This window comes from Sebastes umbrosus, chromosome 14, assembly GCF_015220745.1.
Source record: "Sebastes umbrosus isolate fSebUmb1 chromosome 14, fSebUmb1.pri, whole genome shotgun sequence".
NCBI classification, from domain to species: Eukaryota; Metazoa; Chordata; class Actinopteri; order Perciformes; family Sebastidae; genus Sebastes; species Sebastes umbrosus.
Window position 1 is genome coordinate 10,864,948 of NC_051282.1, and position 12,159 is coordinate 10,877,106.

At 42.3% G+C, this 12,159-nt stretch overlaps 2 protein-coding genes across 52 annotated transcripts in view; both read right to left on the reverse strand.

Annotated features, from left to right (window-relative positions):
* The window catches only part of LOC119501887 (interferon-induced very large GTPase 1-like), a 342,733-nt gene extending 333,634 nt beyond the window's left edge, over positions 1–9,099 (reverse strand). For 49 of the 50 annotated variants that reach the window (XM_037792613.1, XM_037792611.1, XM_037792610.1 and 46 more), the window contains exon 1: positions 9,094–9,099. The gene's annotated coding sequence lies outside the window, so the exon portion shown is untranslated. Of the gene's footprint in view, positions 1–4,036; positions 4,041–9,093 lie in introns of all 50 variants that reach the window. The other variant, XM_037792584.1, reaches the window with a different exon arrangement.
* cdc42ep1b (CDC42 effector protein (Rho GTPase binding) 1b) overlaps positions 1,801–12,159 on the reverse strand; it is a 12,336-nt gene continuing 1,977 nt past the window's right edge. Inside the window, exons 2-4 of one of the 2 annotated variants that reach the window (XM_037792692.1) lie at positions 6,829–7,359; positions 5,260–5,810; positions 1,801–2,472 (exon numbers count right to left, since the gene is read on the reverse strand). In XM_037792692.1, coding sequence (XP_037648620.1) covers positions 1,832–2,472; positions 5,260–5,713 — 1,095 coding nt within the window. In that variant the 5' untranslated portion in view covers positions 5,714–5,810; positions 6,829–7,359 and the 3' untranslated portion in view covers positions 1,801–1,831. Of the gene's footprint in view, positions 2,473–5,259; positions 6,057–6,828; positions 7,360–12,159 lie in introns of those variants that run through there. The other variant, XM_037792693.1, reaches the window with a different exon arrangement.

Genomic DNA, 12,159 nt, shown 5'->3' on the forward strand with positions numbered 1-12,159 from the left:
CAATCCTGGAGCGCTTATATCAAAGTCATGTGACTGACCTCAAGAGGCTTGGCTCACTGTCTTTAGTTAATCTTTTTTTGCACCTCCAATTAAAATGATACATTCTACTTATTAGTTACGAAGTAATCTTTCTTACCTCACGACCACCTGAATGATAATTAACCTTTCTGTGCCCCCACAAGTGAAGTGGTACTGTACATGGTCTCATGCCAAAACAAAGTAGACTATTTACACAATTTAAAAGAGTAACTTTGGTATTTTTCAACCCTGTTTTCCCATGTTTTTGTGTCTAACTGACTTATAGGGACAACAATTTCTGAAATTGGTCCAGTATTGAGGAAGAGCGCTGTAGATGGCAGCTGCTCACAAGCTGCAATGTGATTCTATTGGGGCAAGCTGGCATTGTCATTTACATCCACTAAAAGTGCTTGTTTTTGCCATGACAGGCTCTGATTGTTATTATAAGTGTCTGACATTATGGAAAGAGTCAAGGAGAAGTCTCGGTCTGACATCTGGCGAGGTGACAAATAGTGGAATACATCCATGGTGGAAACGCAAGTGCCAGCCAGGCAGAGTTTGTTGTGTTGGAGTGCAGAAAGCGTAGCTTAGTATTATCTAAAAGCTGCCGCCCGTATTTATTTGAGCCAGAGTATACGGATATTCAAATTTCTCAATGAGACTTCTCCTTGAGTGGGACTTAGACACAATAACAAACAAACCGGATCAAGTGAAAGGTGAGAAAAATGATTTATTTCTCTGTAGGGTCCTTTCCATAATGTTGTCAGACACTTTAGTTTATTAATTAGTTAGTTTAATTTATAAATTTTAGTGGACGTAACGTTACATTAATAACTTGTTTCGCGGCTGCCAGTTACAGCGTTTGAAAGAAAAAATTTGTTGTCCCCATTTGTCACTTTGACACAAAAACATGGAAAAATAGGTTCCAGGTTGAAAAACACCAAAGTTACCCTTTAACAGCTGTTTGAGGGACTTTAATGTAGATTTAACTTTTTTTTTCTTTAAAAAAAAAAATAGCAGACATTTCGGAGCAGGCCTTTATTACATCAGCCATATCATTTTTAATAAAAAAAAAAAAAAACTGATAAAAGCTTGATAAACAGTACTATATACATGTTAAAGGTGCAGTGATCACATAGACTTCAGAGGAATATCAGCTGTAATTGTATAACTATCTTAGGTTTTATCACATCATTATTCCTGATTACAGTTCATTTATTCACAATTATCATGGTGGTTATAAATCTTTGTTCATCAAATTTCAGGTTCAGCTTGACGCCTCGGACCTTTGAACCTGAACATCTGTATTTATGTAAAATATATTTTGCTGTTGAACATCATGATTATGTAGTGAGTGATTATGTACAGTGTATATACAGTATATTCAGTCAACTGTTGTGAGTATGATTAATGCAGGTGGGATATATTTCACTGACTTTGAAATCTTTGTTAAAACTAAAAAGTCATTATTAATAGTTTGTGTTGAAAATAATCCATTTTGTGGTGTTAAACTCACTCAATGACTTCTATCTTTAGAGTAGTTTAAATAATCTATAAAATCATCCAGGGTCAAGATCAGCATCAAGCATCCATCCTGCAGAAACGGAATACAGAACGGGATCTGGTAGTTAGTCAATGACGCCCTCATGTGGCTGCATGTTAGAAGAGGAGGAATGTTTCTGTGGAGGAACAACAGAATATCACACTGTTCAGCCTCTCTGGCTTGAACCCAGAACTCAGGTCACTGGACGGTTTCTGCGGTTTTATTGCATCGCTAAAGTCACTGCTTTTTTTTCTGAAAGACTTTCAGCATCTAGACTTTGATCTCTTCCTCCTCTTCAGAAAAGGCACACGGTGTTTTGCGGCTTTGGGAAAAAGCAGGCGAGGTGGTGTCGTTGCTCATCCTCCTTCCCTGTGTAAAGGACCCGCCACCGTAATGGCGAGACAGCACGTCAGCTGCCCTCTGGAACCTTTCTGCCTCAATCGCAGGCTCGGCTCTCAGAGGAGACCCAGTGCACTCATCTGGCGTCCTCAGTGACCTCCTCTCCTCCTCTTGCTCTGCCCAGTTGGAGCTACCAGAGCGCCCCCTGTTGTTCATGTTCCTGCTGAATGACCCACTACCCATGGAAGGGTTGGGTGAAGTCGCCCCAGGGCTCTGCACAGGCGTCTCTGTTAGTGAGCTGTCGTCCTCTTCTTCCTCTTCCTCTCCTTCTCCTTCCTCACCTGCTGCCTGGCTGTGATTGGACATCTGGAGGCAGCTGGGGTTGTCAATCAAGTTCAGTACCTCAGTCATAAGGGAGGGGCCAAGGTCTACAGTGAACGAGGTGAGGGAGTCTGAACGTGTCAGCATGAAGCCACCGCTGTCTGGTAGAGACCCTTTCCGGACGTCTCCATCCTGAAACTGTCTGTCAAGGCGAGAGAGGCGGGGCAGAGTGACAAATCCTGACTGCAGACCTGCAAACAGACAGAAGAGGAAAACACACTGAAGTCACTGAAATGATCTGAACTAATAACAACATAAATAAAACATCTAGAGACATTCTTAACCTTGAACCAGAATAATCTCAATGTAAGTATGTTACAAAGAATGTTTATGTGCATGTGTAGTAGTTGGATATTGGAGTGAAGTCATTGAATTTTAAAGGTGTAGTGGGTAGAATTGGAGCAAATATGATTAAAAATGATTAAAAAGTTATCTTTATAAAACGGTCAGTAGTGCATGAGACCGGTAATCTGAAAAAAATCATGTGCCTCTGTGTCCTCCAGTGCTCCTAATGATATCTGCAAGATTTCACAGACTGGACGAAAACAACCAATCAGAGCCGAGCTGGAGCCTGCCGTCCAGCTGTCAATCACTCGCAAACTCAGATCAAACGGTCAAACTAGACAGCGCTGATCAAATATGAATCAGTATTCTGTTACTGTAGTGCCTATTTCTCTCCTCAAATGTTTTCAGAAACATCTTGTAGTGAAGTGTTTCGCTGTAAAATTAGAAAGTTTGTGACCCGGCAGCCATGTTGAGATCAGATGAGGGAATACAAAGCACCGTCCACCAGCCGGAGCAAACTTTCTCATTTTTGTGTTGCTGGAGTTTTAACCTTTTCAGCCTTTTTCCCTTCTCCGTGCACCTTGGAGAAGTCGTGCCAGAAACTACTCTGCTTCTAAAATCTAGTAAAAAGTGAGTTATGTTCAGTTGAAAAAGGATTGAATTGCAGGTTAAATTGTGAAGACCTGTACAGTATCCAATTGGTATCTACAGTACACCTACTTTAGGAATACTCCTCCTTGATTTTTTCCACTATTAGTGAACTTTCTATTTTCAAGACTGAACTCTGTAAAGCAGTGGATTATGACAAAATATGTGACAAACTCATGTAACAAACAGCTGAGAGAACATGAAAAGATGGATGGAAATAATGACTGAGAAACCCAAAAAACTCCCATCATCCTTCAGTTCACTGACTCTCTATAGCAGCACCACATCACTTAGTTTTGGGCAAATTCCTCATGAATTGGGTAAGGGACGGAGACAGAGAGGGGATTTCCAGTCCAGACTCGGCTCACTGCTGCCTGATAAGCTCTGATTGGTTAGCAGATATAATGAATGGTGTGTTTATGCTGAGCATTCAGGCAGTGACACATGCACACAGAGATGACAGGAAAATGCCCACTAAGTATCTTTTCTTTCTCCCAAACCAGCTGTGTGTGTGTGTTTGTGTTTATAGACCTAATTGTGTACAGGTGTTGCCTAGGTGATTCCAGATGACTCAGAAGAAGCCCGACTGTTTGCTGGTTGTCTTGGAGGAATGTAGGAGCGATGTTGAAAGGAGGGCAGCCTCACTCTCTCTGTTAATGTGTTCACTGACATTTATAGTCCTGTTTGCACCATCAGCTCAGCAACTCTTTATGCTGTGAATAGTGAGAACTGCAGCTGTAATGATATATCATAGCATCACACCACCAGTTGTTTTTCTTTTTTTCATAATTCATGCTGACTAATGCAGTGCAGGTCTACCACTCGGCTGCAGCCCACAAGGTCATTGATCCTTCTGTTTGGGTTGCAGGAGCTATCATTTTGAATATTGCTTCTGAGTTTACTGTAACCTAAAGATAACAACACAAAAGAAAATATTCTAACTACAGTATATGCCTCTTCCAGGATATTGACATTTCACATCAGACCCAAATGCTCCATGTGATCTCATGTTAAAGTGATGTTCTGAGCCACTGGTAGACCCTTGGTGCCCCCATGTTCGAAAGAAACGTAGCAAAAGTGCCCTCTGGGATGCCGCTATGATAGACGAAACATGATTAAGTGCCCTCTAGGGTGCCCCTCGATAAAACATGATAAAATGCGCTCTAGGATGCCCCTATAGTAGATAAAATGCGCTCTAGGGTGTTCTTCCAGTACAGAAAATGGTATAAAGTGCCCTCTTGGATGCCCCTATTGTAGATAAAACATGATAAAGTTCCCATTAGGGTGCCCTTCCAGTGGAGAAAACATGATAAAGTGCCCATTAGGGTGCCCTTCCAGTGGAGAAAACATGATAAAGTGCCCATTAGGGTGCCCTTCCAGTGGAGAAAACATGATAAAGTGCCCTCTAGGGTGCCATTTCAGTGGAGAAAACATGATAAAGTGCCCATTAGGGTGCCCTTCCAGTGGAGAAAACATGATAAAGTGCCCTCTTGGATGCCCCTATATTAGACAAGTAAGGGATAATGTACAGCGAGCCGGACATTGTTGTGAAAGAAACCCCGACAGGGCGATGCAGACGCAGGGTTTCTTTCAAAACAGTGACCCGCTAGCTGTACATTAACCCGCTTATTACATGGTTACTTACTTAAGAAATCAATAATTTGACACAAAAACGGTCTGCAGGAGTCCAAAATCAGAACTGCACCCATAGCAACGATCCGCTATACATAGCAACGATGTGTTATACATAGCAACGGTCTGTTATACATAGCAACGGTCTGCTATAAAGAAATTACAGACCGTAGAACGCCGTGATTGACCTATCAGAATCGAGTATTCAACACAGCCGTGTAATAAAACATGATAAAGTGCCCGTGCATGTTGAAAACAGTCGACTCATAACACCATTGTCTACTTAATAAACCATTACACTGATCTTTTCTGAGACCATTACTTTTTCTCAGCTCACTTTTAATGGAGATGATCTTGCCGCTCAGAGGATTTACATAAACCCCGTCCCATGCAGGAAGTGATTATTATCTCACCATATGTGCAGAGGGAGTCATCAGTTGAGCTGACGGAGCTGGAGAACAGCACCCTCTGTAGGCACCCATTGGGAGAGTCCATGTTCAGCTGGGGCAGGGAAATTGCATTCTTGATGATGGGTGAGACGTCCGGTGGCAGGGACGACAAGTCACGGGAGCACCCTCGCGGCCGCGGCCCAGAGTTCTTCCTCACATGCCGAAAGGTGCGTGTGAAGAACCCGGTCGTCTTGGAGCTGTTCGCCGAGTCCGGGCTGCCTGGCTCCCTGACGCCCCCGTAGTTGCTTAGGAAGGATGTGTCACCAAACACCTCCCCGCCACGGCCAACATGCATAGTATGTCGGAAGTCACCCAGCGGTGGGCTGATCATGTCCACAGAGAGTTCGCTCTTGAAACGACGTTTCCCCTGAGAGCCGGACACAAGGCCCTTAATCCCTGGCAGTTTTCCCAGACTCATGGTGGCAGGAAGTTGAGTAATTCCCCTTTTTATTTGAGTGAGAGCGTCTGAACTCTGATTATATGTCAGTGAAGTTTGAATTCCAGTTTAGGGCCCACTGTAAAACCAGAGAGAAACAAAAATTAAAATGCGGGGACAGTGAGAACAGAAAACACAAATATGTGGTTGTTCAGTCAGCAGAGAATGTGTGTATAATCCATTCTCCACACGGCCGGAGCCAACTATTCATCCACTGTCTGCCCACGGTTTCTCTTTGGGATCTACACTAAAAGATGCCAGTATGGATGAAGAGTCAGTCAAGTCCCCGTCTACATCCCATTCTGTTTCTCCACCCTCTCTCAAGCACGGCTGGTACTGCACCAAACACAGCTCGCCTCTCCTGCACAATAGCAGCTTTCAGTCATGACAAAATAACAAAAAAAGATGAATAACAAGGCCATACTTCGTTTCCTCTGGTTACTGCAGCGTATGCGGTTGGAGAGTTTGGGGCTGGCTGGACTTCAGATTTGGTTCAGCGAATGACAGTTTAAATACAAAGTCCAGCCGCAACTGCAAATACATTGAGACGTGATTTCAGCTAAACAAGTCAGCCTGGTTTGAGTGACGGAAATAATGAAGAAAACGGATGTTGTTCACTTCATTGTATACCTTTTTTAGATTTGTAGAACTGTTCTGTTTTCAGTCTCAACTTACATTTTACTTCCAACACTAAGAGGATCACCTCACCAAGAAGCCTTGTAAAACCAGTCTTTTTAATTTGCCTTTTACCCAAACCTTGTAAAAGAAGCTTTTAAGTAGCAGATAGGCTGAATTTAAAAAACTAAGTGAGACTGGACAGTATGTTGCACCAGCACAAACATCTATAAATAACTGTGTTAACTCTTTATAGGCCCGTTTCCACCAGACTGTGGCTTCCCTTCTCGATGTTATTTAGGTTTGAGGTTACCCTGCAAGCATTAGCAGTGAATGAAACTCATGCATGAAGGATCATTAATTGGAAAATTAACTGCCTTCTCTTTTTAACCACAGAAGCCTTCAGCAATTTTCTGTAATCCTGCGCTTTAAAAAAAACAAAACAGCAGAATGTCAACACAGCAGTATCTCCACTAGCTTACTGGCAGCGAGTCCTTTTCCATGTGTCTCCAATAGATCTCGATTTTTGAGAGGATCTTGTGCGTCTCATCCGACAAGTTGTCCTGCACTTGTCTTCCTCAAAGTCCAAGCAGAAAGAGCTCGGGGTCCACTGCCATGCACCGACTCCCACTAAAGAGGTTTATCCATGTGTGGCACCAAACTGTCCATGGGACGTCCTGTTACCATGCCTGGTCCCTCTGCACCCACGACGGCAGACCTTCCACAGGCAATGAAAACAATCAGAGCAAAGGGAAAAGGAGGGTGATGCTTTCTTGAAAAGGGCAATAAAGTAAAGTGCCGTAATCCAGCGACTGTTTGGTCTGCATCATCCTGGAAGAAAAAATAAGGCTCATCCAGGATTGTCCATGCACCGGATTAGCTGCTAATCCCTCCTGTCTTCCCTCCCTCTCCGACTCCCTCACTTGCTCTCTGCCTTCTTCAATCCACTTAGTTCCCCGATGGCGTCCAGGTAGGGGGGCTTCTGTGTTTTCATTCAGTTCACTTAAGGCCAGCTAGGAGAACAGACAGAGAGAAAAGAAGAGAGATGTGAGTTACGACCGAAGACTAAAGCAGGAGCATTCAGGCGAACATAAATGTGTCAACTTTGGATTGACGGATGCTGGGAATGTTATTCTCCCTCTCTCGGTTGCCCGAGGAGTCAGCAGGTTCTCGAGAATTTGCTCGGTTGTTCTTGACAAATAAAACCTGAGTTCAACGGGAACTTTGAAGAGTCTTTTGTGTACTTTCTAAGTCTGACTCATATAATTAATAGGCCTTTTTATTTCAGTAGAAGCACTTTCCATTATTCTCTCCTGAGTCAACAGCACTTTTCTACAGCTATACAGTTTACAGTTATGTGTATATATACATTAGGGCTGTCAATCGATTAAAATATTTAATTGCTATTAATCGCATAATTATCCATAGTTATTCACGATAAATCGCAAATTAATCGCACATTTTTTATCTGTTGAAAATGCACCTTAAAGGGAGATTTGTCAAGTATTTAATACTCTTATCAACATGGGAGTGGGCAAATATGCTGCTTTATGCAAATGTATGTATATATTTATTATTGGAAATCAATTAACAAAACAAAACAATGACAAATATTGTCCAGAAACCCTCACAGGTACTGCATTTAGCATAAAAAAATATGCTCAAATCATAACATGGCAAACTGCAGCCCAACAGGCAACAACAGTTGTCAGTGTGTCAGTGTGCTGACTTGACTATGACTTGCCCCAAACTGCATGTGATTATCATAAAGTGGGCATGTCTGTAAAGGGGAGACTCGTGGGTACCCATAGAACCCATTTACATTCACATATCTTGAGGTCAGAGGTCAAGGGACCCCTTTGAAAATGGCCATGCAAGTTTTTCCGTTTCAAGTATGGATGGGTAGTGATAGTGATCCAAATGCGATATTTATGTTTGAGGGAATCCTTTTTTACTTTACATTTAACTGAATTGAAGCCGCCACAAGGAAATTTAATTTTGTGTTGATTTTGGCGGTCCCTGTGGACAAAATGGGTAGTGTTTCTAAGCACCAGAGTCCCTTTAGAAAACCTCTCATTTTACTGCAGCAGGGTCTGACAGTCTTCCCCGTGCCATCCTGGTTCTGCTTCTCCCGTACCTCCCTTCCCTTCAGCGGGCCCAGCAATACGGCCAGGGCCTCCAGCAGCGTGGTGTCAGTATTGGCTCCCAGTGGCTCCCCGCTGGAGTCTGAACTGTAGGAGTTTCTGGTGAACCTCCATGATTTCAGTTGATTTCGCACAGAATTGGACCCGGTGTAATGATGACAAGCATTCAGAATAACTATATAGAAATAGCCAATCTTCCCACTGATGGTTTTGTTTAGTTATGTAGGTCATATAGAGGCATCAGTATTAAATTGAGACTGTTTCATAACCAGTTAAAAGTTCCTCACAGCAACTTTAAGTAAAAACATTGGCTGCTTTTCTCTGGTTTTTATCATCTGGTTTTGGACTGCTGGTTGGACAGAAAATGCTATTTGAAAGCATCACTTTATGATGTTTAAACTAGTTAATTAAAAAAAATAATCAACAGACTAATTGGTCATAAAATTAATTGTTATTTGCAGTTTATTTTAAAGTATGGATGGGTAGTGATGTTCCAAATATTTATGTTAGAGGGAATCCTTGCAATTTTGCACTTTACATTTTTCAATTTAACTCAATTAAAAATGAATAACAATTTAATGTGACGGGATGTGATATAAAAACAAGAGCACATGTTCAACCACACTGAGCTGCAGACATGCCAGGTCTATCTAACAGATTCATACACAGCATTAATACCATAAATACATTTCTGTGGAGATAGAAATGTTTCCTACAACCACCAAAGGCCCTGTGTGTGGATCTGTTTTTTCTGAATACATTCTGAGCACCTACTTTCTGCCTGCTGAAGAAATGACTCCAGGGCAAAAGCGAGCACTGGTAAGCTCCAAACATGTGACCTCTCCCACACACACTACAGGGTTGGATTAATGTTGCCGAAGCTGCTGCCTGGCCAATCTGCCAAGGTGATGGTGCCACTCTTACTGGGCAATAGCTGGCCTGGGCTCAGATTATCTTCCCTAAATCTTTAACTAATCCCAGTTTTTCAACGGGACACACGTTCAGGGGTGGCCATCACTGGGAGCATTCATTATCTGTAACCTAGAAATAGGATGAAAGTATGGGTGTGACAGAGAGAAGGATCAATTTAGGAGCGTGGCCATTCATAAAGAGGATGGAGGGGAGGCAGGATTGATTTTAGCCGTCGCCTGACCACTTCTGATCCCTCAGCTCAGTAACATTTAGCTTAAGGGAGCGATTAGGGCCTGTGGGGCATGGGAAGGTGAGAGGCAGATAAACATTAGCAAGGGAGACAAACATCCAAAGTCAGCATCAAAACCAAGTTTGGATAAATCATATCAGAATGATGAATATCTTTAGATACAATGTCCATCCCTCTTTCATCATTTTCTGCTGCATTTCATGGTGTAATTAACATGTTTTGATGTTGCTTTTATAGCTGCCAATTTCTTTTACACACATAGCAGCCTTTTATATGGTTTTCCTTCTTCCTTTATGGCTCTTTGAGAAGTACAAACACAGCTCAACTCAGATCTCTTCATGTAAGTGTAAATACCAGCACCAGAAATTCACTTTGGGAACTTCATTCAGAAAATTGGCCTCATTAGAAACACACAGAAAGACATTTAGATCTGCTAAACGTGTCATTTATCCGTAAATTGTACCTGCAGACATCCATAAAAACAAGCCTGGTTTGCGTGAGCTGACTGATTGCAGAGACAGAGATGGGGAGAGCAGACCGGACGCCATCTATTATGGCCGTCTAATAAAGGATCTGAAGACGCTGATGAGAAACACATTTTTACCTCCTGCCTTTTTTTTTTTTTTTTTTACCAGACTTCTATTTTCAGCTCTTCCTTCAATCAATCTTGCTATCATTTATCAAACATGTTTCCCTTCTCTGTCACTCTCCTTGTTGCAGGCAGTTTTAATGTGTTAGTCAAACATCTGGTACCACAGAGCCACAAATTGCAGAACTGGGCTCTGATGACATTTGAGGGACCGGCCAATTACAGCGGCTCATAGAGAGATGCATCTGTAATAGGACTCACACACATACGGGGCTGTGTCGCAGTGGGTCAGCTCTGAGGTTGCTTCCTCCACTTGGACCGGAGGGCCGCAGTCCTTTTACAGCCCGGAAGCAGCAAACTATGGTTGAGGTCAGTACAGCCTGACCATTACGCATGGCTCCAAAATACAACATGCACTCACTCAGTTTACAAGGATCTACTGCTGCGACGTGGCAATACACTCCAACGCCTGCCATCTCCTTATGGTGAGGGTGTGTGTGTGTGTGTTTGCAATGCATACAGTCAAGTATCTGTATGTTATCTCAGTGGTTCCCAATTTATTTTCCTTGAAGCACCCGTTACTTGTATCAAAGAAACAGTCAAACTAGGCCGCGCTGATCAAATATGAATTAATATTCTGTTACTGTAATGCCTATTTCTCTCCTCAGATGTTTTCAGAAACTTCTTGTAGTGTACTGTTTAGCTGTAAAATGAGAACGTTTGTCAACCAGCAGCCATGTTGAGATCAGTTGAGGAAATACCAAGCACCGCCCACCAGCCGGAGCAAACTTTCTCAGGTTCCCAGGTTGGGAACCAATGCGTTATCTGAATGCAATGATAGCTACCCGTCTTGATTCGTGAATGTAATGATATCTGATTGGGATGTGTCATATCTGGGTGTGATGACATGTTCATGATGTTGTCTGATGGTTTGTGATATGACATATGTGTCATATCTGAGCTCTGTAACTTGTAAATTAACTTCCTGTTCACACCCTCTGACACTTTCCTTAATGCACCACAGAGTCAACAAAATAACTCACACTAAGAGTTCACTGCACATTTGACCTCTTCAACTAGTTCAACATTACAAAACAACAGAAGGCCAAGCAACCAAATCAATCTTTATGGCACGGTTTAACCCTTGTCATGAATTCTTTTTTTTTTAATGTATGGGACTTTAGTCGACAGAACACAGGGGAAATGAGGCCAAGCGACAGTGAAGTGCAAACATTTCAATAGCCACGCTGAACAAAGAGCATAAGGAAATGTTGCCTCTCCAAACTTCCACCTAGCAAACATAAACAGAGAGGCACAGTTAAAGTGACTGTTTAAAGAAGCGCTCAATAGAGTGCTACAGGAATGAGTCCTAAACCCCGGAAATGAGTTAGTATTTTAGCACTTACGGTTCCCTCGTCTGGAAGTCAATGGGTTGTTTGAATGGGTTTTTAGTTGAAATAGCTGACATAAGGTCTGTGGTTAACACAAGCTGAAGAGATTTACATTTTGTTTTACGATATAAAATACATCAGTAAATATCCCACTCGTGAATTTGGAAGCTTTTACATGTCTTAAAAAAGGCGGTTGCTAACAAGTGGCTAAATGAGACTACTAAACGTCATCACGCTGACTCGTCCGCTTTTACAGCCTCGTACTCACGTTTGTGCGACCGTGATGTAATTCGTTTCAGCCCATTCACACAAAAAAAGCATATAAATGCCATGATAATGTGCAAGGCATTTAGCGTGCAATAAATACGGCTTTCTTGATTTCCACGTGTCATTTGTACGCCATGTATCCTGCATTGACTGAAATGTAAACGCATCTGCGTATAAATACTACAGTAAGAGTGAGTAACGATGTAAACACATCTCGTATAAATGCTATGGTAAGAGTGAGTAACGATGTAAACACATCT